Here is a 26,110-nt window from a genome sequence, read left to right as displayed (position 1 = left end):
AGCCGAACGCGCAACACCGCAACGCGGCGATTCGGGGATCACCCAACCACGAGCACAATCCGTAACCCCGTCCGTACGCTGTGTGTACGGACCACATTCGCATCCCCGGGACTCTACTCCGTAATTTATTTCTCCCTCCCGCCCGCAGCCCCGCATCCCTCACTCCCGTCCCGTCGCGGCTCCGCGCCGTTCCCCCGCTGCCGCCCGCCCCGCTCGGCGCCAATGGCGGAGCGCAGCCGCGCTGTTGCCCCGGAGACCGCGGGCTGCCCGGAGGGGGCGGCTCCCATTGGCTGAGGCCTCAGGGCGCGCTCCCATTGGCTGCCCGCCGCCGGTTGCCGTGGCGACAGAAGAACGAGCGCGGCCCGAGGCGGCACCGCGCCGGGTCCGTGATCCGCAACTGGACGGCGGTGCGACACGTGCGGCTGCGGGGATGGATGCGAAGGGCCCGAGAGCCGTGGTGGAGCTGAAGGGAAGAGTAAGTGCTGAGCTCCCGAGGGGTCTGTGGGGTTTGGAGCGCTGTGGCTGCGACCGGTCAGACGGGTGGTGGTGAAGGGAGCTGAGGGGACCTGGGGAGGAGGGCAGAGAGAAGGGCCTGACCGAGGCCGGGCCTTGAAGGCCTTTGTGACTCCTAATCCGTTGTGTGTGTGGCGTTATGTTGAGTTCAGGTTGGCAGCACGTGGCAGAAGGCAACAGCAGAGAGGAAACTTCCAGCCCACGAGTTGGCTTTGCCACCAATCACCGACGGAGGCAAGAAGAAAGGGCAGAAGAACAAGGCAGGTTGGGAGAGATTTCCCTTTATCCACCGCCTTTCTGTCACTGCCACCCCCCGGTGCCAAGTTTGCATTCACTCAGTGCTTTCTGCTGGGAGACATTCGGCAAAAGGCACAAAAAGCAGCTGAGGGTAAAGAGGGGGGAGTGGAAAAGAGCAGGAAAGGCTCTGTAGGCTTTGCTGCTGGGCTGAGTGTGAGCTGCTCCTGCTGGGCCTGCAGGAGGTTTGAAATCAGCCTTTCAGCTGATCTTATTTCCCTCAGCCCCACGTGACAGGAGGGGGTGGGTGTGAGGTGTGTAAACACATCCGGGGCTTTTTGGTTGTTTCAGCAGCAGTGTTTGTGTCGAGGAAAACAGCCCCCTTGGTGTTGAAGACCTCTTCCCAAGAGAAGCACGGAGCATTCACTGAGAGGAAATGGGTGCTCAAGGAGGCTGAGTTAGCTGGAGTGTTGGAAGAGATGAAAATGACCACGGTACGTGTAAAAAATACCCAGGGCTGGAATGTGGGGAGCCAATCCATGCAGTTACCCAGGTTGCATTTATGGAGGAAATTCTAGCAGCCTGACTCACTGTGGCAAAATGGCACATATTCATTTATTAATACACTGGAGGTAATTATGCTGCTCTGCTTGATGCTGCTGTAATCTAACCTTGATGTTTGTTAAGGAAAACTGAAGATAGACCCAGAGAGCCCAGGCTACAGCAGTGGAAGGGATGAGGTTTAGGAAATGTGACCTGTTAGAAAAGATTGACGGTGCCAAAATTTCTCAGTCTAGCAAAGGGAAGATTGAGGTGGAGTTTTTTAGTAGGTTAAGGGTGGTTATTGATCATCACAAAGCAGGTAGGAAGCAATGTGGAAGCAGGACTGGGATGGGTGGGAGAAGTCAGTGCCTTGGCAATGGGGTGAGGCTTGCTGCATGATGCCCAGCTGGTCAGGGCCTTGCATGGGATAGGAGTGTCCTGGGGGTGACAGGTAATAGTGAGCAAACTTGGGGCAGGTGGCACCGATGGAATCTGCCATCCATTAATCCACAAACTCCTGTAGCACCTGACCAAGCTGAAGACAAAAGCCATAGAGGAGCTGAAGCAGTGCGGTGACCACCTGGCAAAGACCAACTTCTGGCTGATGAAGGACATCCAGCACACTGACGATAGCACTGCCAAGCAAGCCAGAGACTTGCTGCATCAGTTTGAAGTGTATCAGGTGAGGTTTTAGAGCTGGCCAACAGCCCTCGTTCAGCAGAACATGAAATGTGCCACTGCTCCTGTTAGCAGTGAACAATGGCCAGGCTCTGCATGGTCAGTTCCACTGACTGGAGCATCCCCAGAGCTAGGGGAGCTCTCTGATGCCCAACGATTCTGTGAGATGCTCTTGTTTTGTGCCTGTGTTTTAAAGCCACAGAGCTTCCTGATGGGTTACTGTCCCAAGCAAGAGTAGTCAGCCCTCTAACAGCCCAAATACATCCTTCTGTGGGGGAAGGTGGTTCCTGGGAGCCCCAGGACAATCCCCAGTGCAGGTCCACAAGCTGGCACTAACCACAGTGGCAGATTCATCTGTGCTGCTAGAATAAACAATAGCATGAGAGGAACGTTAGGGATGCTGCATGGGGACATTTCATAGTTCTGGGGGAAGATCAGTGTCTGGATTTCTCTGCAGATGATCGAGGCAATGACACAGACCATCAGTCAGAACCAGCTGGATATGGCAAGGGCAGAGCTCCAGGAAATGGAAAAAACAATGGAAAAGAATCTGGGAAGTGAGTTGCTCTCATTACTATGAAATATGGTTTATGTAAACGTGTTACCTTCGCTTTCCATCTTGTTAGGGCCTAAGACACTGCACTGATGTTATGAATGTCAGACGGTTCACTTCCTGAAAATGGATCTTGCAGTTGTTGTGTGGGGGTAATGTTCCTGTCAGGAGGGGCAGAGCTCTGTGGCACCCATCAGCCCGTGTGAAAGGGGGTGGGGAGGCTCACCTCCTTGGCAGCTGTTTGCACCATTCCACTGGGGCAGGATCTGGTCGAGGTGGTCTGATTTGGAGTGGCCATTCATTCCCTGTGCCCGCATAGCATGCGATCTCCCTCATCCAGATTACTTCCCACACAGTGTATCATCTGGCTCAGGTGTATGCAGGACAGCCTCTGGAACCCCTGAAATGACATTCTCTGCTTTGACTTCCAATTAGAGCTACAGCAGCAAGTGGATGAAGTCACATCGAAAGTACAGGTTCTCCAGGATGAGCTCAGCATCCTTCGGACCTACACAGAGGTGCATTATCTAAACCAAGCTATGCAGATAGTCCTCCTGCTGTCCGACATCCAAAACCTGAAGAAGCAACAGCAGGTGCTGTGTTGTAACCTAATACAACAGTGCTGAGACCTCTCCTCCCCTGCAGCATCACTAGGGAGGCAGGAGAGGGCAGGGGTGGAAGGAATGCAATGCTTGCCTTAATGAATGCTCTTGTTGTTTCTGTGCACTGCCTCCTGCCGCTCTCAGGACGAGATAGATGAGACAGAAAAAATGGGAAAGGCCATTCTGGAGGAACTGGAAGAAAAAACACAGCTGGAACAAGAAGAGATATTACAGAAAGTTGCAGAGGTTTGTGGAATGTCTTGGCGGAGGGGATCAGTGTGTGGGAGCTGTGAGACGAGTCAGGGGTTCCTAGATGTTGCCCATCAGCAGTAGCACGTTAGCTGGCACACAAAGAACAACAGAGCATTGCTGCTCTGCTCCAAACTGGAGCTGTCTGTCGGCTGGGAGTGTCCATGACAAGCCACTCTAATGTGATGAAATACTCTCAGGCTTGTTCCTGAGAGTTTGCCATGTGATCCAACGTTCACCCTGCTTTATTACATTACTCAGCAGCTGCCTGGCTGCTTGGTGGGGACACTGCTGAGGAAACTCACCTCAGAGCAGAAAGAGCTCCTTTCGTACAGTTTCTGCTTGCATGGTATGCTTAGCACTTTTTCTGGGTTAGCTGCTTGAGAGCACTGAGAAAATATCAATCACTGAGTCTTTTTTCAGCTTGCTCTGATGCAGGACTGCTGTCTGCTTTTACAGGTGAATTTGTAAGCACAGATGATACAAGTAACCCAAGCAGCATTAATAAGCTTTCCCTGGGAAGCTGAACCAGATTTGCACAGTCTTGTTCTATGGTCATCCCAATGGGATTTCTTTGTAGACCTGGGACCAAAACCTTATTCAAGCAGGAATTTTCTTGAAGAATAATGCATCTAAATGTGGCCAGCTTTGGCATCTGACCGTGGCAGGGTCTCATGCTGTAGTTAGTGTTGAGTTTCTTCTCTTCACCCACGCAGGAGGTGTTGCTGCACCAGGATGGGCTGAAGCAGATGGTCATCAACAATCATGTTCTTCGACATGAAATAAGAAGACAAAAAGAGGTGAGTGGATTGGGGCAGAGCCAGCCACCCTCAGCCCTGGCCCTTTAGGAGGGTTTTGTGTGCCCGGCTGGGCTCTGTTGCTTTCTGCTTCCACTGGAGGCAGTGGGCTGCTAGACTTCCTGCATTGCCTGCTGGGCTGCTCACCATCAGGATGTCCTCTTAGGGAACTCGCTTGCATGAGGGATGTTTTCTAGCTCTGCTGTTCATAAAATCTCTAGAACTTTAATTACTGCTTCTATTGTAAAATAAAGAACTCTTAGAAATGTCATCCATTCAGATTATTAAAGACCTGGAAGAGGAGATCAGCAAGCTGAAGAGAAGCGTCCAGACGCTCCGCCAGAGTGCAGGAGACCCAAGAGAGACGATCTTTGCTGATGTTTTTCTCCACAGACCAAAGTAAGCCAGTGAATTCCCAGAGAAGAAAGGCTGGTCGATGGGCAGGCACGTGCCTTTCTCTGTGGCCTTGGGTAGGAAGAGTCTTTGTGCAACTGCCACGGATCACAGACTGCCACTGTCAAACCTACACGCAGTCTGGGATATAAACTCACAGCTTACTGTGGTCCTGCTGGGACAGATTGCTGCCAGGTCTCATAGCTTGCCTAATAGCAGCTAGGAAGCAGCCAAAATAACAGCAGTGTGCTGTCAGCTTTGGTCACTTCTCATCTCACTTCTAGGCTTAATTTTGTCCATCCTGTAAGTGGTGATAATTATTGACTGCAGGAACAGGCAAGGGGAAGCAGCAGAGCTTTTCAAGGCCCTCGTGACCACATCGATTCTTACTTTATTGTTCTTTTCTCTCTGTATTTGGGAAGCAAAACTAAAGGGATGTGGCCAAGCTCCTGCGGAGGGCAGGACTTACCCATCTCAAGCCACTTTGCTGGTTGTGTGAAATGGCACGAGCAGTCTGGGGGAACAAAGATGGGCAGCCATTTCCATAACATGTATTAAAAAAAAGTCTGAGGCATTCATTGGCAGCAAAAAGGCAACACTTTGTTGTCTTTCCCAGCGCTCTTTCCCTGCCCTCGTTCATTGGTGGCTGATTACTTGCAGAACGGAGGCTGTGGTTGATCTCCACTCCCTCCTACCAGGGTGCACAGTGTTTATGCTGGATATTAAAGTTATGAAGGGCAAGGAGAATCCTTGCTGTTTGTTGACAGGGAGAAAGCTCTGCCAGATGGCTCACGGGACCGTGGGGCTATCCTCTCCAGGGCCAAGGGACAGGCTGGCCAAGTCTGTAGGCTGAGGTATACCAGCAGCCTGCTGTGACAAGTTATTTTCCACCACAGCCATGGTGGGAGCCCATCCCAGCAGACAGCAAGCTGGAGGCCTGATGCTGCACCTTGTCCCACAGTGCTGGGGTCCTGCCCAGAGCACAGGTGATTTAGAGCAGCTGAGTGCCTCAGCTTTCTATGTTGTCAGGGTTCTAAACTTGACCAAAAATTGGTCAAATACGTTTAAACCTTGACTGTGACATAGCCTGAAACCTGCAGCTGTGTGCAGTACTTGGTGCATGCCTGTGTCTATTTGCAGCAGCTGCACACGTTGCTCACAGCGCAGAGATACCTGTTAAGGGAGGCTTTCCTCTCCAGTGGGGCTGGACCTCCCGTGTTGGGTTCTAACAGTAAGCCAGGTACGGCTGCAGAGGCGTGATGTGAAGCAGGAGGAAAGCCTGGAACGTGTCAGGAGGCTGTGGGAGAGGCGAGTGGCTGCATGATGGATCAGTGCAACTTCCATTTGTTTTGTTTTGTTTTTTTTTTTTCCGATAAAACAATGATTTAAACAAAAAAGAAAAGGAATTTGTTAGGCTGGTGGGGCTGGGGTTACTGAGGGTGGCTGGGAGAAAAGTTAAAAATAGCAGGAAGGCCCAAGTGGAAAGTTTGTGTAATATCACAAGTCAGGCATTCGGTGCTTACCCGCCCTGACAGGCAGCGCTCCGTGCCAGAGCCTCTCCGCCATCTCTGCTGATTCCCACTGACCTCCCTGCAACTTTTCACACGACTCCACCAGCCCTCCGTGTTTCCAATTAACCCTTTGGTTCCAGGCTTTGCTTCTTGAAAGAGTAAAACCGGGCGTAAGCTGCGCTTAGCCTGGAGGTGCAAAGGCACCCAGCGATGCGGGACTGTTGCTGGCTCTCCTTGGGTTCCCTGCGTGCTGCTGGCAGCACCTGCGAAGCCCCGAGGAGCTGTAAGCCCCCATATACCCACTCGTGTCTGCATTTCAGTCTTCTTCCTTTAAAAACCCCCATCCTTCAAGGGAGCCCAGGTGGGTTTTGCTAGCAGCTTGGAGTCCTGCATTGGAGGCACTCTTGGCACAGTTTGTCCTGGCCTGATGCACAGACAGATGTGCACACCTCTGAGCAAGCCCAGCTTGCTGTGTTTGTCCTTTCCGTGTGAGAAAGCAGATGTAACCGGCTGCTCTGATGTGCTTTCTCTGCTTTTGTTTGTCTTTTGGGATTGATGGAGGGGCAGCTGATTTTGTTCTCCCTCGGAGCCCCTCAGCCTGGATAGGGTTTGCTGGGCAGTAGTGCTGCGCTCTGCTTCATGCTGAGCGAGGGCTGTGCCCCAGAACCCCACCTCTGCTTTTATAGGGCTTTTGTCCACTGCTCCCTCAGCACAGCTGCCTTTCCTGCTCTTTCCTTTGTCCCTCGTACCTCCTCTCTCTGCTCAGGTGCACACCAGACACCGAGGTGGTTCTCCGTATCCCCACTGAGAAGACTCCGCTCCCCTGGTGCCCGCAGCGCTCAGGTGAGATGCCGACCAACGCAGCCCTCGCTTCCCCAGCAGCACTCCTTCCTCCCGGCCCCACTCAGCCTCTGTGAGGACTCACTTATAAGCGGCAGGAGGGTGTCTCGTGATACAGCCGTGCCAGAAGCACGATGTAAGCCCCCTGATATCGGCCCTTTGTGCCACCTGACCTCACACCAGCGGCATCACCTGCCCCCAGAGAGGCTGCAGCCAAAGGCAAACCAGGACTCTCCGCTGCGATGCCCCAGTGGTCTCCCAGTGCCGGCCCCGACGCCCCGAGGTGAGCACATCCCACTGCGGACCGGCCTGCCGTCCCAGACCGGAGCCTCTGTGGGACAGAGCACGCACACAGGTTCAAATAAAAACAGCCCTATTCAAAACGCTCCTCCGCCCCGCGCTGTCCGTTACCGGCTCTGGAGCCGGCGCTGCCAAACAGGGGCATCGCAGCCCCGCCGATCTCAGCCCCGCCGCGCCTCCGGGCAGCACCGGCTCGGCTCGGCTCGGCACGGCTCGCTCCTTACTTGGCGAAGCGGCGAAGCCGCGCTCTGTCCCGGCGCGCCGTGGAGCCGGGCGGGGGGCGCGGGGGTCCGACCCTACGCGGGACGGGAGCCCGGCTGAAGCCCCCGAGCCGCCCCAGCGCTGCTTCAGCGACGGCACCCCGGGACGGGACTGGAGCGGGCTCCCGAGGAGCCCTGGGGGCGGAAGAGCCCGGGGGGAGAATCTTGCCGGGCCCCGGTACTGGGGGCACCGGGAGCCCCGCGGGAGCCTCGGGGACCGGATGGAGCCCCGGGGGTGCGCGGAGCCGGGCGGCGGGGACCGCTGCGGGCGGGCGGGGGGGGAGGATCGGGCAGCGGCGGGGGAGGGACGGGCAGCGGCGGGGGGCTCCACCTCCCGGGCTTTAAAGCGTCGCAGCTCCGGGGCTGGGCGGCGGACATCAGCCCGGCCCGGGGAAAGTTTCAGCCGCTCGGAACGGGACCGGTGGGGCCGCGCTCCTGGCCTCGGGGCTGCACGACCGCGGGGCTGCAAGGAACCGCGCCCCATCGGGGCAGCCTCTCCGAGCCCCGCTGCCAGCCGAGCCCCAGATGACCCTGAACACGCAGCCCGGGAACAAGAGCCCGCTGCGGAGGAGGGCCAGCACCCCTCTGCCGCGGGTCCCGGGTGCCGCGCCGCGGGCTGAGCTCGGCCATCCCCAGCTCGGGCAGTCCTCGTCCGAACCTGGTGCCAGAGCCGCAGCACCGCGGGGCAGTTGGTCCTCCGAGTCCTCGGCCTCCTCCAGCTCCTGGGAACATCGCGTGGTGCTGCTGGGAGACCCCGGCGTGGGCAAGACCAGCCTGGCCAATGCCTTTGCTGGCATCCAGGAGCGGGACCTGCTGGAGCAGCACGGAGGTGGGTGCTGCGTGGGGTGCAGGGGCTTTCTGAGCAGTGTCACCCCCTGTGGGGCCGGGAGGAGGTAGCGGGGTGTGTTCAGGTGCAGCACGCACCTCGTGCTTGGACAAGGTCATAAGCAATGCAGTTGGGGTGAGAGGACCACCGGTGGGTCTCGGCTGCACCAACCGAGCTCTCCTGGTGTCTTGCAGAAGCTGCCTACGAACGCACACTGTTGGTGGATGGCGAGGAGACCACGCTGCTGGTGTTGGACACCTGGGAGCCAGAACGGAGGGTACATGGGGCTGTGAACCTGGGATGGGTGCTGCATGAGCCCCAGCTGCTGGCAGGGCTGGGGGTGCCGAGGAGTGAATGCTGAGGTCAGACCTCTGGCCTGGGGGAGCCTCTCCAACATTCTTTGCTTGTTGTGCTGAAGTCTGAGAGGTGTGTGTCCTCAGCCTCTCTGATGGGGCTCCCACAGCAAGGCCCTGTCAGTGCAGGAGCAGCCTTGCATGGCAGGAGCTGTGTGGGTGTCCCTCAGCCCATGTTGATGTCCCTTGCAAAAGGGGACAAAGGGGCTGCAGGACAGAGCATAATGTGAGCTAATGGTTTGGGAGTGGGTCTAAAAGGAGCAAATCCACGTGAGGCAGTGCTGGCAGCCAGGGCACGTGCTCTCAGCAGAGCTGTGGCCCCAAGAGCTTGGCATGGGGCACTCCCTCTGCCCCATGCAGTGAAGGCTTCTTTCTGCCAGAAATCCCAGTGCAGCATCGCCGCCTCCCTCTCCCTGTTCTGCCTTCCCCCATGGCTGTGCTGGGGTTCCACGACTGTCACGATGGGTCCCTGGGAATAAGGATGGAGCTGGCACCCAGGCTGCACGTAGGCACAGCAGCACTATAGGCTGGGGCTGCATTTTGTGCAAATGCCCGTGCTGTCCAGATGTGCTGCAGCACTGCATTGCCCTGAGAACAGCCCTTTCTTTCCACCGTTGCTTAATCCCACTTTGCCCAGCTGGAAGCATTGCGTGGCTCACAATGCTGTGCCCACCATGCTGGCATTGTGTGGCTAAAAGCAGCTTTGGGAGTGGCTCTGTCCCCAAGCTGAGCCCTAATTTGTTGCTGATAGAGGAAGGAAATGAAATGTGCCCCAGAACCAGGAGCTGTGTTTTACTGATGGAGCCGTGCACGTGCTGCCCACAGTGCGGGTGCTGCTGGGGCACACAGGCAGATCCCCGGCACCATGCCTGGTCAAAGCCAGGAGGATGGGGATGCCACCAGCCCTTGCAGTGCAGTGATGTGACATTTCCCATGTGCTGGCAGGGCGAGGAGAGCTGGCGCCGCAGCCAGTGCCTGCAGGTGGGCAATGCCTACGTCATCGTCTACTCCATCACGGACCGCAGCAGCTTTGAGAGCGCCTCGGAGCTGCGTATCCACCTGCGCCGCGCGCGGCAGGCTGAGGACATCCCCATCATCCTAGTGGGGAACAAATCCGACCTGGTGCGCTGCCGCGAGGTCTCCATCGAAGGTGAGCATGTCCGTGTCTGTCCCCATGTCCCGCGCTATGGCTCCTGCTACATCCCTCAGTACAGAGGGTGCCAGCGGGGCCATACCCCTCCCTACCCCCCCTTGCAGAGGGCCGTGCCTGTGCCGTGGTTTTTGACTGCAAGTTCATCGAGACGTCGGCAGCCCTGCAGCACAACGTGGATGAGCTCTTTGAGGGGGTGGTGCGGCAGCTGCGCCTGCGCCGTGAGGGCAAAGAGCCTGCGTCCAGCCACCGGCGCAAGGAGAGCCTCACCAAGAGGGCCCGGCGCTTCCTCGACAGGCTGGTGACCAGGAACAGCAGCAAGGTAGCCCTCAAAGCCCGCTCCAAGTCGTGCCACGACCTGTCCGTGCTCTGAGAGCTGCCACGAGCCCATCCCACTGGACTTGGAGGCTGGGGACTGCCCTTGCCATCAGCGTGGCCAGCAGCAGCGTGGTGCCAGCTAAGCACACATGGGGCCGGTGCGATTCTGAGGACGTGGAGCTGCTGAGGGACACCCAGGGTACTCTAGGTCTAGCTGCTTCTCCTCTGGAAGGGGGGATGAATGGGGCTGGGTCCTCTCAGCTGCATGTGGGGTGGGTAACAGGGTGGCTGCCCAGCTCCTGGGGGGCTGGAGGTGAGGCTGCGGCCCTGCAGGGCTGCCAGCAGTGAGGCTGGTGCTGCTCGTGGCTCCCATCCTTCACAGGGCAGCGGAGAGCAGTGAATGCCCACCTCAAGGACAGGAGCCTGGCAGGGAGAGGGGCTGGGGGAGCTCTGGCAACATCATCTGGTACCCCCAGCCCCTCCATGCCAGAGCTTCATGCCATGTCTCCCTGGAACCTGTGTTGCCTGAGGTTTTTCTGCTGTCTCTGTACCAGTACAGTGGGGAAACCCCTCGATCTGCAGAATAAACCACGTCTGGGACATGTTGGTCTCTGCCATGGGGAGCCAAGTGCCTTGGCTGGGGCAGAGGTTCCGCTGCAGCCAGACTGCATGAGCTTCAGCTTCATCAGCCTGAACACCCCAGAGCAGGAGCAGCCTTAGCCTCTGGCCACGTTTCTTTAGCCACCCTGTGCTGAAGCATCAATTCCTTACCCAGCAGTCACAGCATCATCCCCTGCAATGGCAGAAGCCCTCGGCACCTCTTTCTTCCCAGCAAGTCCTCAGAGAAGGGCTCGGCACCAACTCCAGTTGCTATGGTGCAGATTTAAAGCCTCCGTGCAGGATTTGGGAGCCCCTTGGGAGACCCAGCCTAGGCCAGGAGCCAGTCCCTGGGTGCCCTGGGAAGGGGCAGCGGCAACAGGAAAGGACGTGCCAGGCTGCAGTGAGCAGCAAGTGACCCCAAGCACACAGGAAGGTGACACTGGGGCTGCATGGGCTCTGTCTGTTGTTTTTAGGCTGCACTGTCGGCGAGTGGCTGGGATGTGGCAGGGGAGCCTGCTCAGCAGGCCTGGGCCCCGTGCCAGGGAGGCTCCACAGTGCCCTCCTGCCCTGCACAGGTCAGGAGTTTCCATTTGCTCTGCATCCCAAGCATGGGGAGCCACCAGCAGCCAGCATCATGTAGCCAAGAAGGGCCCAAGGGGATGTTTTCCCATCTCTGTTGAAAGCTGGGCTCTCCTGCATCCCTTGGCACTCCCGAACCTGTCAGTGTTTGCAGTGTTGCTGCTCTCTCCTTGCTGATGCTTTGGCTCCGGGTGCTGCTCTGTGCCCCAGTTCCTGATGCTGCTGGATATGATGCTGCAAGTCTGTCCTGCAGCTGTGGCCAATGCTTCCCTGTGGCGGGAGGCGGGGAAGGGGGGGGGGGGGGGAAACGGGATGGAAAGTTGGCAGCCAGCAGCGAGGGGAGTGGAAAGAATGAGCTCAAACCCAGAAAAATGCGGCCGTGCTGGAGGGTGGGAGGAGAGGCTGGGGGGGCTGCAGCAAGGCACTGGGAAAGGGAAGGATAGAGGGAGGAGGTGCTGCTGGGGGACAGAGGCTGCCTGTGGCCCCCAGCTGGGGTCTCACCTGGGCCAGTATAGCCAGGGCTTGGCAGCACTAAGAAGTGCTCTTGGGATTGCCATATCCCAGCGCCATCCATCCCTGCACAGCCACTGTCCCCACTCGGAGAGGGCCGAGTTAAGGCCGGCTCACCGCTCTGCAGCGCATCTTCTCATGAGGAGCAGCCAAGAAAAGCACAGGGGAGGAGGGCGGCCATTTCCCTGCACCACACAGCAGGTCCTGCCCTCAGGCCCCACTGGGAAGTCCCTCCGCTTTCCCAGCCAGAGCTGCAGGAAAGACCCATGGCCACTGGCTGGGGAGCAGTCCCTTGGACGGACCCCACTATAGCTCTGAGACCCCGGCCCAGTGCCAGAGCAAGGGCACCCAGCGGGGAGCTGGGGATCCTCAGTGGAACCTCAGAGCCGCTGGCCGCTTTGGAGAAGGGCTGTAAAGGTCTTTTGAAGGTTTTTTTGATAAAAGACTCAGCAGCAGAATACGCAAGAGTGTTAGCATTTCTGCTGCTATTTTGGGTGCTGGTCTAACAGCACGTGCTGGAAGGACAGGAGTGGATTGCAACCCTGTGGCCTTCGTTCTGGGCTCTCCGCACGCTTGCAACCTGCCCTGAGAGCACAAGCAGAGGTTTTCCTGCAAAAAGAAACATGCAGAAGGTTTGGCAGCCTGCTCACAGGGCACAGGTCTGTGAGAAACAAGACCCAGAGAAACACCAGTGCATGTTGGCACTGATCTGGGGGTGAGTGGACACCCAGAGACATCATTCTAGGCTGGGTTATGGTCACCTAGAATCTGGCTGTCCTCGCTGCGCCGTGTCATAGGATGGGATGCTGCACACTGCCTGTCCCTTTTCTTTGTGGGAGAACTGGTGACACCATAAGGACAGTGTCCAGGCAGGAGACCAGCCCCAGAGAAAGGCACATCAGCATTCCTGTGAGGGCTTTTCATCCACCCTCTGCCTGGAATACGAAACTATCAATCACCCCAGGTCCTGAAATAGATTTATTTTTAAAAGAAGTGAAAAATATTGGGGAAAAAAAAATAAGTAATGTAACACAGGCCTTTTTGTCCCTGCTGTGCTCTGCTCCCCACCCATGGTTCGGCTCTGGGCCAGTTCCCAAAGCCAGTGGAGATGCTGTGATCCTCACTGCAACCTGTGAACCCCAAACCAGACCCTGGGGAGGGGATGTGGTGGGACCACAGTGGCATCATAGAGGCTGGGATACACCGCAGGTTCAGGAGGCTGATTTCACCCCGTAACAATGTGAAGTGCTGGTTTACGCTGGGTGAATCCTTCTTTTCCACAACAGGACAGAAGAGATTTCCCTGCTGGCAGCAGAGGATCTCGTCCTGCTGAAAGGCAGGGGCAGCTCCTGCTGACCTGTGCTGAATTTCGACTCTTCTTTTTGGGCTTTGCTGCTAGATGGAAAGAATGCAGAAAAATCCATTTTTACCAGGCCTGTGCCTCAGATCAAGCAACTGCCAAACCAGGGCTGTGGTGATGAATGTGGGCAGCGCCAGGGACTGTGGGACATCCGAGCCATGGAGAGGAGAACAGGGTGGCACTGAGGAGGAGGAGGTGGCTTGGTGACATGGCCAGGATGCCAGCAGCTCAGAGGAAGGGAATATTCACAAGGAAAACATGCATTTTGGCCAGTTTTCCATCAGAGCTCTGGCCTTCGTCCAGCAGCACAGGAAGTTTGCTTTCACTGACAAGGCATTTCTGTAAGAGAGGTTTTTGCTGAGCGCAGTTACAGGTGGGCTGAAGGGTGTGCAGGGGACAGTGCAGCAGGGCAGAGCACACAACCAGCCCGGCGCTGGAGGAGAAGCTCAGGACTCCCAGACCTGGTTCACACGTGGTACGGGCTCGGCTCTGTCCTGCATCCCATCCTCTGTCTCCCTTCAAAAAATGCTGTCCATACTTAGGCAGCCGCCGCCGTGTTCCCCTCTCAGGCAGAATGTCAGCACAGATCCTCGCAGTGGGGTAAACATGTCCGAGCTGACACAGCGCAGTGTCCCAGCACTGCAATCCGTCAGCAGGACCAACCTCGTGCCACGGCATCGGCAGCCATCGGGCATCCCGAGTTGGAAGGGATCCGATCGAAATCTTCCATCCCGCCAACCTCATGGCGATCCGCTCCTCCTGCCGGGAGGGCACTGGGATCCCCCGGACCCCGCAGCACAAAACCATTCCCCCTTCCTCTCCATCCCTTCGGCCCGCAGCGCCCTCTTTCACAGCCTCCCACCCAGGAGGCAAACCCTCTGCCTGCACACCCCACGCTGCACCGCAGCCCCCGCCGTGCCGCCCCGCGCCCTCCCAAGGGACAGCACTGGGGGACACAGCGCGACGTCTCTGAGGAGAGGGGGGGGTTTTGGCTTTCAGCGGTGGGATCCGGGCTCGGAGTCAGGCCGGACGGTGGAAGGCGGGGCTTGGGGGGGGGTTGAGGAGGCAGCAGAATAGCCGGGCCCGGCCCCGTGGGCAGCAAAGCGAGCGCAGCGCCGCGCTCAGGCCTTGGCCCGGGCCGTAGGGAGGTGCAGCGCTCGGTCTCCTAGCAACGCGCCCCCTGTTGCCGGGCGCTGACGCGGCGCCGTGTGACGCACTTCCGGTCGGTAGGGGGGACGTGTCCCTGGCGCGCGGCGGGAGCAGGCGCCATGGCGGAGGCGCAGAACGGCAGCGCCGGGCCTCAGGCCGTGCCCGCCGCCGGCGCCCGGCCTCCCGCCACTCCCGAGGGCATCGCCCTGGCTTACGGCAGCCTCGTCCTCATGGCGCTGCTGCCCATCTTCTTCGGGGCTCTGCGCTCCGTCAGCTGCGCCAAGAGCAAGGTACCCCGGGCCTCCCGCCCCCGGCAGCGCGGCTCCCGCACGGCCGAGCGCCCCGCTCCGGCTTTACGGGACCTCGGAGCTCCCTGGGCGCTCGGCCGTCCCCGCTCCGCCTCGCTTGGAAACCCCCGCTGCTCCCCGCCGTACTACCTGGCTCCGGGCGGGCCCGGGTTCGTGTCCCAGCCCGGCTGCTGGGAGATGCGCGCGGGCCTCTCCGAGCTGTTGTTTTGAATCCCCGTTTCTGCCGCCGTGCCTCCGTTTAATGGTGTCAGCTGTTCTTACGGTCCGGGTGCCGGAGCTGCGTGCAGCAGGTCTGCGGCAGGGAATGGCTGTGGTGTTGTGGGGGTTTCTCTTCCTGCACACCGCGGGGAGCCGTGTCCCCTTGGGCAGCGGCTGTGCCTTGGCCACACTGCTGTTCTCTCGCAGTCGCTTTGCGCAGCGGCTCCTGCCAATGTACGCTTTAGGAAGTGACGGACTGGGGTGTTTGCTGCCCGAGATTCCAGCCCTGAGCACCGAGAGCGCAGCCCCTGTGCCTCCTGTGGTGGGAAAAGAGCTGGGCAGGCAATTGTCCTGCCCGGTGCTGGGGGTCTGCTTTGGGAAGTGGCTCAGAGGGGGTTTGGCTGTGTTGATGCACAGCTGTTTGGGGAACGAAGCGGTTTGAGGAATCTGGGTCTTCTGAACACAAGGGGTGGCTCAGAAGTGAGGTGAGCAATGAGAAGGTGATTGGAAAGAAACGACATTCAGAGGGTGAGCAACATATGGTGTGCACAGATGGGGAGGCTGTGGGAACGGCCAGGCGTGAGCAGCGAGGTGCACAGCGTTGCTCTGAGCAAAAAAGGAGAAACGTCAGTATGGGAGGCAGGGTTTCTGCCTTCTCAGGAGGAAAAGTGCAGTGAATTGTGGCAGCCCTTGGAAAGACAAATGCAGGCAGGTCTGCTTTCTTCCATCTTGGGCTTTGCCTGCGATCCAGTCGCAACCCTGCAGATGACTGGGAGCCAATGGCAGTTGCTGCCATGGAGCCCTGAGAGCCCCTGTCTGTTCAGGTACAAAGCCAGAGCACGGGCCACAAGGTAATCCATTTCTGTCCTCTCTTTCCTTCCCCAGAACTCCTCAGAGATGCCAGAGACCATTACCAGCCGAGATGCTGCTCGTTTTCCCATTGTTGCCAGTTGCACCCTTCTGGGCCTCTACCTCTTCTTTAAAGTAAGTGAGCAAATGGTGTTGATGTGCCATGAACACACTGCCTGCCTCCTCCGTGCTGTGCTTGTTCTCAAGAGTTCTCCCCAGGCTGCATAGCCTTTGGGTAATTCAGAGCTGCTGAGAGTTGAGCTCACCCCTGGGCTCTTTCTGCCTCCTTGGGTGATCTGGAGGTGCACAAACCAAAACTGGAGGGGGCTAAGCACTTCTGAATTGCAAATGCTGCTGTCTGTTGTGTTCCTTGCTGTGCTTCTGAAGATGTCTCAGCTGTGACCCTGGATAATTGCTGGTGAAGATGAGCTCATGAGCGAGCCCATGTGTGTCCAGATGAAGCCTCTTTAGATGTGCGGATCCAAGAAGCTGAGTTAATGAGTTCTTGAGTCACAGAGAAGCAGTCCCAGCAGCAGATGCTTTAGGCCGTATGGAAAAGGTGCCTTGACTTCAAGCACCTCTGGTTCCCTGCTCAGAGCAGCTCCTCCTTTAGGCCAGTGGCAGTAAGGCAGAGCATCCGCCAACCTTCTGCAGATGGTGGGATAATAAAGCAGCCCCCAGATCCACAGTTCTGGCCTTTGCAAGGATCCTCTGTGGGCACCAGGAAAGGACACATTGTAGCATGACACCGTGGAAACCACTGCGTGTGGTTTTTCCGTTTCGTATTTGCATCCTGCTCTAAGCTCTGGTGCTCCAGCATTCTTCCTCCTGTGTGAGCACGTAGGCTTTAGCACGTTCTGAATTAGGGATGTGATCCTGAGGAAAGGCATTGTGTGTGTTGGAGGGCAGGAGATCTAATAATACCCTGCTAAAGTGGGGCAGGGAAGGCAGTGCTGCCCTGGGAGTGGCACGCTGCCTCGCTCTGCTCCAGCTGCACTGTGGGGATGCAGTGGGGAGGCTCTGCCCTCCTTTCTGCAGCACAGGGGTTATTTTTTTTTAACTGAGTGGCTCATAGATGTGTCACAACTCACAGGCCTGTTGCATTTGTTTTGCTCTTTCCAATTTATTTTATATTAGCAATGCAAGAATTTGGGTTATTTCGACTCTTCTTCCTGTTTCCCTGGGGCACGAACGGAGCAGCTGCCAGTTACCACATTAAGCACTTTCTTATGCTTCACGCTGGGAGAATGCAGTTGTAACCTCTCTGTGGTTTTGTCTTGCAGATATTCTCTCAAGAGTACATCAATCTTCTGCTTTCTATGTATTTCTTTGTGCTGGGGATCCTCGCCCTATCCCACACCATCAGGTAGGGTGCAGTCACGAGGCTGCAGGGTGTTGGGCTGATTTGGATGTTCTGGAGCCTTGGTGCTTCGAGGCAGAGCCAAGTCCTGGCTTGCTGCCTGTTTTGGTGGATCTGGACAGCATGAAGGCATGTCTTGAGTGTGCTGTGAGCCCTTCCTAGGGGAGCCAGGTCATCCCAAAGGCTCAGGAGTCCTTCCTGCCTTGAGCTCCTGGTAGTGTGGATCCCTCCAACATCACACCCCAAGGAGCTGCTCTGGCCTGGCACTGTCCTCACTGCTCTGTGGAGGGCAGAGCTCCTCAACACCCCTGTTCTCTTTTCTGGAACAGTTGAAACTGGCAGCTGGATCTTGTGGCACCATCCTTTGTTTGGTGCAAAGTGCTGAAACCTCGTGCTGTTTGAGTAACAGATGCACTAAAATCTGTTTCCTGTTTCCTGAGCTGTGGGACACTGGGGGCTAGATGCTTTCCCTAGAGCAGTTCTGCTGTTCTGCTCAGGCTTCATCGTTGCTCTCAGCTCGGTAGCAGAGCTGTCTTCTAGTGGCATAGTCAGTTCTGGGTGAGCAGACCTGTACAGTGTGTGGGGACTGTTTGTCTCCAGTGTGTGCACACCAAGGATGGGTTCTTGCTTCCTGCACATGATGCTCTGTGTCTCTTTCCTTAGAGAGTCTCTAGGAACAGCCACATGCAGGCAAATCAGACCTCTGGGGAGGATGAGCTCCCCTGCTTGGTGACAAGCTGGGGATTACACTAGATCCCTGACGTGGCAAAAATTGAGACTTCCTTGTCCTGCTGGGAGGCTGACACTTTGTGCTGCAGTGCTGTCTTGCAGAGGTGCAGGCAGGGCCCCGTGTGGGGTTTCTCTAGAACTCTCCTTTTCTCCAACTTTCGTTTCAGCCCCATGATGAACAGATTCTTCCCTGCAAATTTCCCCAACAAACAGTACCAGCTCCTCTTCACCCAGGGCTCCGGGGAGAGCAAGGAAGGTACGCTGGCTTGCCAGTCTGTTTCTGTTTCTTGCTCGCTTGTTTCAACATGCAGCCCTTCAAAACAGCCTCAGAGACTTGCTTCTTGCTCCTTGCTGTGCCTTGTGTGTCCTACTGTAAGCCCTGCCAGCTCTGCACAGACATGTGCTTCATCTTACACTGGCTGGCCCTTTCCCTGTTGATTACCTGTGCCTGGCAGGGAATCCCCAGAAACAGTGTTATAGAGGGGGAGCTGATGTTAAATGCATGCATTTTAAGCTCACTGGATGATGTAGTACTGACTGCAGTGCTGCCTCCACTGATCTGACTCAAGTCTCTGCACTGGTAGGCTGTGATTTGGTAAGTGTCTGCCCTGTAGCTTTACTGGTAAAGGAATACTTCAACTGATACCAGCAGGAGTTAACTGGGTGCAGGAAGAGTGAGCAGATCCACCATAGGAGAGTGTCTGAATCCAATTTCCTTGCTGACAGAAGTATCACAGATGCTGTCCATGTGGCAGAGTCTGACAAGAAGGTCTGGTCTTGCCAGTGCAGGCTGCATGCTCACGTGCAGGTTGGATGTGGTGACTGTGGATGTGGCAGTGTGCAGGAGTCCCCTCTTCTGGGGCTGCAGCACTGCAGTCTGTGTTGGTGCTTGCTGTGAACTTGGCCTTCTCTGCTCTGCACAGGAAGGAGAGCTGGCAGGGCTGCCTCAAGCGTGACTTCTGTGTTTTATTGCAGAAATAGTGAATTATGAATTTGACACCAAGGATCTCGTGTGCCTGGCCCTGAGCAGTGTTGTTGGGGTCTGGTACCTGCTGAGGAAGGTGAGTGGGCCTCAACTGTCCCTGGGGGGTGCTGGGCTAAGACTGGGGTTTGGGATGCAAGACCATGGCTCTGCATGTGCTGTGGAACCCAGATCTCCTTTTCTGTTGTTTTCAGCACTGGATTGCCAACAATCTCTTCGGGCTGGCATTTTCCCTCAATGGAGTGGAGCTGCTGCACTTGAACAACGTCAGCACTGGCTGCATCTTGCTTGGGGGCCTCTTCATCTACGACGTCTTCTGGGTAAACAGGAGCTTTTCCTGGGGCAGATGCGAGTTGCAGCCATTGGCAGAAGGCATGTGTGTGGCCTTGTGCCTCTTCAGAGGCAGCATGCTGGCTGGACGTGAACTTTTACTCAGGATTTCCATCTCCTCAGCCCAAAAGGGTGTGGTGGGGATGATGACAGAATCAAATGATGACAGAATGGGGATCACCAATTGTATCTTAAAAAATATTTGACTTGGAGATCCCAGCGTGGGCAGGGATCTCATCTGGGAGCCTGGCTGTTGTAGGCTGCCCATGTGTTCAGCACATCCCGTCCTGGTGATCTGCATTTATAACTGAGGGCTGCCCTGTGCCTGGCAGATGAGGCTGCTGTGGGATAACGCCGATCCTGCTTGTATTAGTTCTTCAGCTCTGTCATCTGGCAGCTTCCTTAGCATCCTTCTGTTCTCTTGCACAGAGAACTAAATACTGGAGTGCTTCCAGGCATTTTCCCTCAGCCAGTACAGCACTCCAATGTCTTTATTCTGAGGTTCTCCTTATCTTTCTGCAGGGATTCTGAATCCCTTTTCCATGAGTCCTGTGTAATGTCTGTGTTCCTCAGTTTTTCCTGTCTGCATCCACTTTCTGAATTACTCTGTTTCCAGAAGCCTTAAAACTTGCATACCTTGAGGTCTGTCCAGCAGTGCTACAGCTGCCTGAGTAATCCCTCACTGTTTAAGCCTGGCTACTGTGTCTTATTTTGTACTTGGCCAGTGCTGCCTCTGTCAGAGGTGTCAGCTGTGCAGCTTCTTGGTCTGCGTGCTGCTTCCTCCAGTGCAGTGGACTGGGAGCAGTTAGCCTTACCAGTGCCTTGTGCTCTGCTTGGGGTGTGAGCATCCTCAGGATGTTTTGGAAAACACCATGCTCCCTGTTCTTCGCTTCCTGCTGCTGCCCATAAAGGTTGGCATTCCTGATCAGTCTGATCAGTCTCTCTAAAGTGGAGAACCCTTTGCTGTGCCCTTCTGCAGGGATCACTTGGATCTTGGCACGGATTTAATTGCAGTGAGATCCAAGGAGGGTTTCAAGAAGGAAAAGGGATTGCTCAGTCAACCAACGATACGGTGTCCCTGCATAATCCTGAGGAGAACTTGCATATAGTGCTTTTTGCTGGTCTCAGTGTAGAGTCCTGTCAGTCACTTCCTGGCAAAGTGCAGAGCATACAGACCTTGGAGTGTTTGCTCTAGGACTTCTCATTAATCACTAGCTCTAGCATTAGCCAGCGTGTGCTTTATTTGCTTACTGCTGGTATAGCCAAGACTGGAGGCTGGGAGCTGGAAAGGAACAGAAATAAGGGTGGTTGACCTGTGTGCTTACAGTCCATTCTCCAAAAAATGCCAACGTTGAAAGCTGACAGTGCAATAGTGATGAATGACCTCAGGGCAAAATGTTGCTTGTCTAGAGAGTGCTCTGGTCCCTGTTGAAGCAGGCAGCCTGCTGGTGGTCGGGACCCTCAGCCAAGGGCTCCTACTCACAGTAACACCCTGCACCCTTTCACATGTTGTGTCACATTGGCTCAGTGGGGCTGAATGCAGCCTGGTTGGTGCTGCAGGCTCAATGGCTTCCCTCCGTGTGCCCTCTCCCCAGGAGCTGGGATAGCCTGTCTGTATCCTCTCGGTACTGCTGGTGGGGAAAGCTGCCTGTAGCTTCATGCCACTGATGGTATGCCTGTCCCCCATGCAGCCATGGTCACCCCAGACTCCTCTGCTTTCCCTTAGGTTTTCGGTACCAACGTGATGGTGACAGTTGCCAAATCATTTGAGGCCCCAATAAAACGTGAGTAGCTGTTCCCTGTGTGCAGGAGCAGCAGCTTCATGCTCTACCCATGGCTCTGCCCCAGCCACTGGGTTTGGAAGACAAGATGAAGGCAGGAAGGGGCTTCTAGAACCACTTGCATCAGCCAGGTGTTGGGGAGGGACTGCAAAGCCTTTAGCTGGCTGGATTCACCAGCACTGCCAGGGGTGGCAATTACCCCAAACCCAACAACAGCAATGCTGGAGGGGTGAATTGAGGGGTTGCAGGGTGGGCAGTGGCTTCGGTCCTGGGAGTTGTGGATGAAACCTGCAAGTGGGGCAGGTCCTGAATCCTTCAGTTTCCCATCCAGTGCCCAGGGTTGGAGCAGGAGGGGAGCCGCAGAGGCCTGGGGTAGGGCTGGAGGTCCTGCCTTTGTCCCTTTTTGCCAGGCTCAGCAGTGCTGAGTCTGCTCAGCCCATTCTCTCCTTCACTGCCTTTCTCTGCTCGTAGTGGTTTTCCCTCAGGACCTGCTGGAGAAGGGCCTGGAGGCTGACAACTTTGCCATGCTGGGGCTGGGAGACATTGTCATTCCAGGTAAGGACACGAGGGAGAACAGGGCCGGGATTGCCTCTGGACTGGCCGTGGGGAGCTGAGCAGGCGGCTTCCTCACCTCACCTTGCTTTGCCTTCTGTTCTGCCAGAGCCCCACAGCCTCCCACCTGGGCTGGGTGCTGCACGAGTGCCAGAGCCCCGTGGGTGTCCCACCACAGCCAGGCACTGTGCAGCCCTGTCCCCGTGCCGTCCCTGTGCCTCGTGCCACGAGAGGGCACTGTGAGCCCAGGGATGGCCGCACGGGGGCAGTGGGGTTGCTCAGCCTTTTGTCGGCCTCCATCCTCTCTCCTTCTCCCTGCAGGGATCTTCATCGCCTTGCTGCTGCGCTTTGACATCAGGTGAGTGGGTGGTCGGGAAGGGAGCTGACAGGTTGAATCTTGCAGTCTCGTGAGCTGTTTGTTGTAGAAGAAAAGGACGAGCTGGTAGCACAGTTATGCTCTCATCTGGGGCATGGGGTGGGGATGTGGAAGAGCAGCAGGGAAGAGCGAGGTGCAGGAGGAAGCTCTTGGAAATGCAGAGATGAGCAGGGCTGGGGTGTGGGTAAGTCCTGAATGCTGGGGTGAGCGTTGCTGTGCACAGGGCAGAAAGGCAAGCCTTGGGAGGGGGCCAGGCCAGCAGCATTGTTGGGCCTCACTGGCTTATGCACCAAAGTGCAGGAGCTGTGCAGGGGGGGGGGGGGGGGGGCAGAGACAGCGTGGGAAAGAGCTGAGATGCTGGCAGCTGGGATGTGCTGCTCACACGGGTGCCAGTCAAGGCCTGGCAGTGCTCACTGCCTCTGGGCAGATGCTGGGGAACGCAGCTCCTTCCTACGCAGGGAGCTGCACCTGCCACCAGGGTGTAGCTTTCAGCAGTTACCCCACACTGAATGTCTCCAGCTCAGGAGCAGCTGGGAACGGGCAGCTTCGTGCCACTGCCATGGTGTGGCCTCATTCCTGTTGTTGTTGCACAGACCCTCCCAGTCTGTGCCAGCCTTTCCAGGTGTTCCCACCCACATCCTGCTTGCACCTGCTGGGAATCCCAGCTCCTGCAGCCTGCCCATAATAAAACACCGTGTGCTGGAGTGGGCTGCCAGGGGAAAGCAGCTGTGGGACCTCTCCTGTGTCCCAGCCTTGACCCCTATGCTCTGCAGCTGTCCAGCAGCAGGGTTGTGCACCTCCTTCCCTTTCCCACCGCCGTGCATTGGTGTTAACCCATCCAGGCCTGCACTGCATTCATGGGACTGGGGGCTGTGCTGGTGGCAGTGCCTGTGGTGGCCTGTGAGCAGGGACAGAGCATGGCAGGAGATGCCCTGCATAGCTGAGCTGGCTCACTTTCAGCCACTGGCACCCCAGAGCCCCAGCCCAAGACAAGTTTTGCTCTGTTCCCTTCCCTACAGCTTAAAGAAGAACACGCACACGTATTTCTACACCAGCTTTGTGGCCTACATTTTTGGGCTGGGCCTGACCATATTCATCATGCACATCTTCAAGCATGCCCAGGTAAGCTCTGCTTTGCTGCTTCACACAGATGCATGCAGTCTGACACGCCAGCCTGGCCACAAGTGTCCCACAGCACGCCAGGGAAAAAGTAGATGCATTCCTTCTCTTGGCTTTGCTTTTCCTGTGCCTTTCCCCCTGCTCAGAGCCCTGGAACTGAGCCCTGCTGGAGCAGGCAGCGTCACTCATCTGGGTTAGTGCTCTGGGGGCTCTTTGCAGCTGAGCTGCCTTGAACTGCACAGCAAGGGAGGTTCTAGGAGCTGCATGCTGTGGGTGCTCTTGCCAGTCTGCGTGGAGGCCAAGTTAGAAGAAAAAATGAGCTGCTCTTGAAGCAGCTTTCTGGAGCTTTAACCAATCTGTGACAGATGCCACAGGTGCAGAGGGAGAAGGCCAGCATTCCCTGCCCTCCTACTGAGGATTGGGTTAATTTGTGGTTTGGTTTCACAATTGTTTTCCTTCCTGGCAGCCTGCTCTTCTGTACCTGGTCCCTGCGTGCATCGGATTCCCGCTTCTCGTGGCCTTGGCAAAAGGAGAAGTAACCGAAATGTTCAGGTGAGCCTCAGCTGGGGACAGAGCTGTTTTGCCTGTGGCGTTGGAGCGCGTGAAGCGTGCAGATGTTCCCAGGCCTGGGCACAGCTGGAGGGACGGGTTCATCTGGGCATGCTCTGCGTGTGTGTGTGAGTGCATGCATGTAGGCGGAGGGAGTGGGTCTGTGTTTCTACACGCTGGCCCTGGCTCCAGCCACCTCCTCGTAGCCGTGTGGGAGCCTTGGTGCCGTACCAACAGGCAGGCAGCATCTGGTGTTGCTTTACGCTCTGGTGACAAGCTCTTCCCATGCGCTGGCAGGCAGGGGAGGGTGGGACCGCACACCTGGTGCAGAGATACTTGGTCATTGTGTCCCAGGGCCTGTGGGTGGGGGAGAATGGAATTGGATCCAGCTGCGAGTGCAGCCAGGGCTGGTTCAAGCACATCCCAGCCTCTGTGCTTGGATAAAGGAGACGCTTTGCAACCCTGGGCCTGCAGAAATGGGGAAAGGGATCTAGAAAAAGGGGTCTTTGCTTTGCTGCACTCCTTCTCTTGAATGCTTTTATCCAGCCACTTCCCACTGACTGCAGACAGGTGGGCTTTGGTCTCCTGAATGCTGTCCCCTTGCTCCAGGCAGAGCAGATCCCCCTCCCCCTCAGGCTGCCAGAGAGCTGTTTATCCACTGTGCTGGCTGTTGTGTGCCTGAGGCTGTGGTGGCCCCGGCACAGCTGCTTGCCTGAAAACACCTGAAGCAAAGAAGGGAAGGGAGCATCCCACCAGGGCTGCTGGGGTTCCTGTGCTTGGGGGGGGGACCAGTACAAGCCCCCACCCTGCTCAGAGGCAAAACAGTGCCTGAGTGAGGCCTGGGCTGTAGCAGCTGCACAGTGGGGAACAGGGCTGCCCCCGGCCTCCTTCCCCTCCCCTGGGAGATGCAGGTATGCGTGTTCCCACCGGGCTGTCAGCTGGGCTGGCTCCACAGCCCTGCAGCACCTGCCCCTGCTTTGATGTTTACTTCTGACGCTGCTGCAGGCACTGAGTGTCCTGGGATCGTCCTTCCTGTGCACCTGGGATCCTGCAGCCGCTCTCCCTGTGTGTGGTGACTCAGCTGCTCGCAGCAGCACCTCCTCTCTGTGCCAGGAAACACATGGGAGAGACGAGCTGCAGGGCTGGCCCCTGGGTCAGCACGGTGCTCGGGGAGCCTGGCAGTTGCCTATGGAGGAATAAGGACACGTAGAGCACTAAGCATGGGCTGCATCAGCGGCAAAGCTGCCTGCTCCCCCCTGAAGTCACTCTATTTGCTGTCAGAGAAAGCAGGATGTGGCAAGGCTCCTAACCTGCAGGCCAGAGGCCCGTGCTGCAGGAATCCCCCCCCCACACCCAGGTGTGGCTCCCTTGCACCTTTGTGCTGCACCAGCTCCTCTGAGTCAATCCCTGGGGTCTCAGCCATGCGTGAAGTGCCTGGGAGAGGGCAGCCAGGCTCTGTGCAGGCTGTGCTGCAGGGTAGGCAGTGGTAGCTCTGTGCTGCAGCCCTGGGGAAGGGGTCCTCGTGGAGCAGAGCTGGCTCAGCCTTCTGAGCCTCCCACTCCCATCTGCTCTGCATCTTAAGATGTCAGGTGTGGGAAGACTTCTCTGTCCTCCAGCCCCATGCAAGGCACTGGGTCTGCTGCCCACACAGCCCCTGTGCTGCTCTCGTTGCCAGTACAGCATCCAGGCTCGTACCCCCACAGGTTCCAGCTGTCCGGTTTCATGCATGCCTTCAGGAGCTGCTTCTTCCCTGAGTCTCAGCCCTCACAGCATGGCCCTGGGCCAGCCTGGAGGTACCAGCAGACGGAGGGGATCCTGTTCTGCCTGCACAGGGTGCTAGGTTTGCAGCTATCTCACTCAGAAACTCTTCTGCTTTTTCTTTCTGTTTCTCCTCCCCTCCCCCCCCCCTCCTTTCTGTCCTGTCCTTCCCCCTTTCCCTTCCTGCTTCCTGTCTCCTGCAGCTATGAGTCCTCTGCTGAAATCTTGCCGCACACACCAAGACTTACCCACTTCCCCACCGTGTCCGGCTCGCCAGCCAGCCTTGCTGATTCCATGCAGCAGAAACAGCCCTGTCCCCGCCGACGCCGGCAGCAAAGCCCCAGTGCCATGTAGCAATTGCACGCGGTGCCCTTTCTTTGTCGCTCTGGCCAGGTAGGGGCTTGTTCCAGCTCTGCCCTTTCCCCATGCAGCAGCTGTCACCTTACTGCTGTGGGCTGGCTGCCCCTCCTCTGCGAGGCAGAAATCATGAAAAGGGAAAGAGGCTGAAATCTCTGCCCTGGTGTGCTCCCAGGTTTCCTCCATTAGGGCCCAGTTGTGGAGCTGGCCTGGCCCCTCTGTGCCCCCCCTTCTTTCCCCCCTATGGCTGAGGGTGGTTGCAGTGGGGCAGCGCTCATCTCCCTGTGGCCAGTGGCAGGAGCCCACCCCGACCTCAGTCACTGTACTGACTGTACAGACCCAAACACACAGTGCCAGGCTCCTGGATGCACCAGGCTCTGGGCTGGGTTCTGACACATGCCAATCCCCAGAGAAGGGCTGACCCTGATAACCGTTCTGCTCTCATTTCTCTGTCCCCAGCTACGAGGAGAGCTCTACCCCCAAGGAGGTGCTGAGGGCCTCCAAAGAGGAGACGATAGAAGGTGACAAGAAAGAGAAGTGACCT

The 26,110-nt window shown here is 57.0% G+C and overlaps 3 protein-coding genes across 3 annotated transcripts; all 3 read left to right on the top strand.

Moving 5' to 3' along the window:
* The first annotated feature begins 397 nt into the window (after window positions 1-397).
* On the top strand, window positions 398-7,187 carry CUNH20orf96 (chromosome unknown C20orf96 homolog). The gene is made up of 10 exons (XM_042887383.1): window positions 398-475; window positions 666-777; window positions 1,102-1,241; window positions 1,814-1,972; window positions 2,426-2,525; window positions 2,957-3,114; window positions 3,268-3,369; window positions 4,089-4,172; window positions 4,450-4,568; window positions 6,840-7,187. Exons 1-10 carry the CDS (start codon window positions 431-433, stop codon window positions 6,988-6,990), a joined length of 1,170 nt encoding a protein of 389 aa, XP_042743317.1. The 5' UTR covers window positions 398-430; the 3' UTR covers window positions 6,991-7,187.
* Window positions 7,188-7,849: 662 nt separating this feature from the next.
* Window positions 7,850-10,722, top strand: REM1 (RRAD and GEM like GTPase 1). Its single transcript, XM_042887428.1, has 4 exons — window positions 7,850-8,302; window positions 8,494-8,576; window positions 9,598-9,802; window positions 9,910-10,722. Exons 1-4 carry the CDS (start codon window positions 7,999-8,001, stop codon window positions 10,173-10,175), a joined length of 858 nt encoding a protein of 285 aa, XP_042743362.1. The 5' UTR covers window positions 7,850-7,998; the 3' UTR covers window positions 10,176-10,722.
* A 3,715-nt stretch (window positions 10,723-14,437) lies between these two features.
* On the top strand, window positions 14,438-26,110 carry HM13 (histocompatibility minor 13). The gene is made up of 13 exons (XM_042887443.1): window positions 14,438-14,608; window positions 15,710-15,808; window positions 16,957-17,039; window positions 17,930-18,018; window positions 18,738-18,823; window positions 18,939-19,064; window positions 20,801-20,858; window positions 21,327-21,410; window positions 21,729-21,765; window positions 22,803-22,905; window positions 23,369-23,454; window positions 25,413-25,602; window positions 26,026-26,110. Exons 1-12 carry the CDS (start codon window positions 14,438-14,440, stop codon window positions 25,561-25,563), a joined length of 1,173 nt encoding a protein of 390 aa, XP_042743377.1. The 3' UTR covers window positions 25,564-25,602; window positions 26,026-26,110.

This window comes from Lagopus leucura, unplaced genomic scaffold (assembly GCF_019238085.1).
Source record: "Lagopus leucura isolate 7727_CA_CO unplaced genomic scaffold, USGS_WTPT01 Super-Scaffold_100083, whole genome shotgun sequence".
In the NCBI taxonomy this organism is placed as follows: domain Eukaryota; kingdom Metazoa; phylum Chordata; class Aves; order Galliformes; family Phasianidae; genus Lagopus; species Lagopus leucura.
The sequence above is the reverse complement of the archived record's forward strand: the minus strand, read 5'-3'. Positions and strand labels throughout refer to the sequence as shown.

Bases quoted from the DNA above. Each gene is read 5' to 3' on its own strand.
- HM13 (XM_042887443.1), top strand. From the start codon at position 14,438: ATGGCGGAGGCGCAGAACGGCAGCGCCGGGCCTCAGGCCGTGCCCGCC. The intron at 19,065-20,800 runs GTAAACAGGAGC...GCTTTCCCTTAG, and splicing joins TCATCTACGACGTCTTCTGG to GTTTTCGGTACCAACGTGAT. The intron at 22,906-23,368 runs GTAAGCTCTGCT...CCTTCCTGGCAG, and splicing joins ACATCTTCAAGCATGCCCAG to CCTGCTCTTCTGTACCTGGT.
- CUNH20orf96 (XM_042887383.1), top strand. From the start codon at position 431: ATGGATGCGAAGGGCCCGAGAGCCGTGGTGGAGCTGAAGGGAAGA. The intron at 1,242-1,813 runs GTACGTGTAAAA...AAACTCCTGTAG, and splicing joins AAGAGATGAAAATGACCACG to CACCTGACCAAGCTGAAGAC. The intron at 3,115-3,267 runs GTGCTGTGTTGT...TGCCGCTCTCAG, and splicing joins ACCTGAAGAAGCAACAGCAG to GACGAGATAGATGAGACAGA.
- REM1 (XM_042887428.1), top strand. From the start codon at position 7,999: ATGACCCTGAACACGCAGCCCGGGAACAAGAGCCCGCTGCGGAGGAGG. The intron at 8,577-9,597 runs GTACATGGGGCT...ATGTGCTGGCAG, and splicing joins CCTGGGAGCCAGAACGGAGG to GGCGAGGAGAGCTGGCGCCG. The intron at 9,803-9,909 runs GTGAGCATGTCC...CCCCCCTTGCAG, and splicing joins CCGCGAGGTCTCCATCGAAG to AGGGCCGTGCCTGTGCCGTG.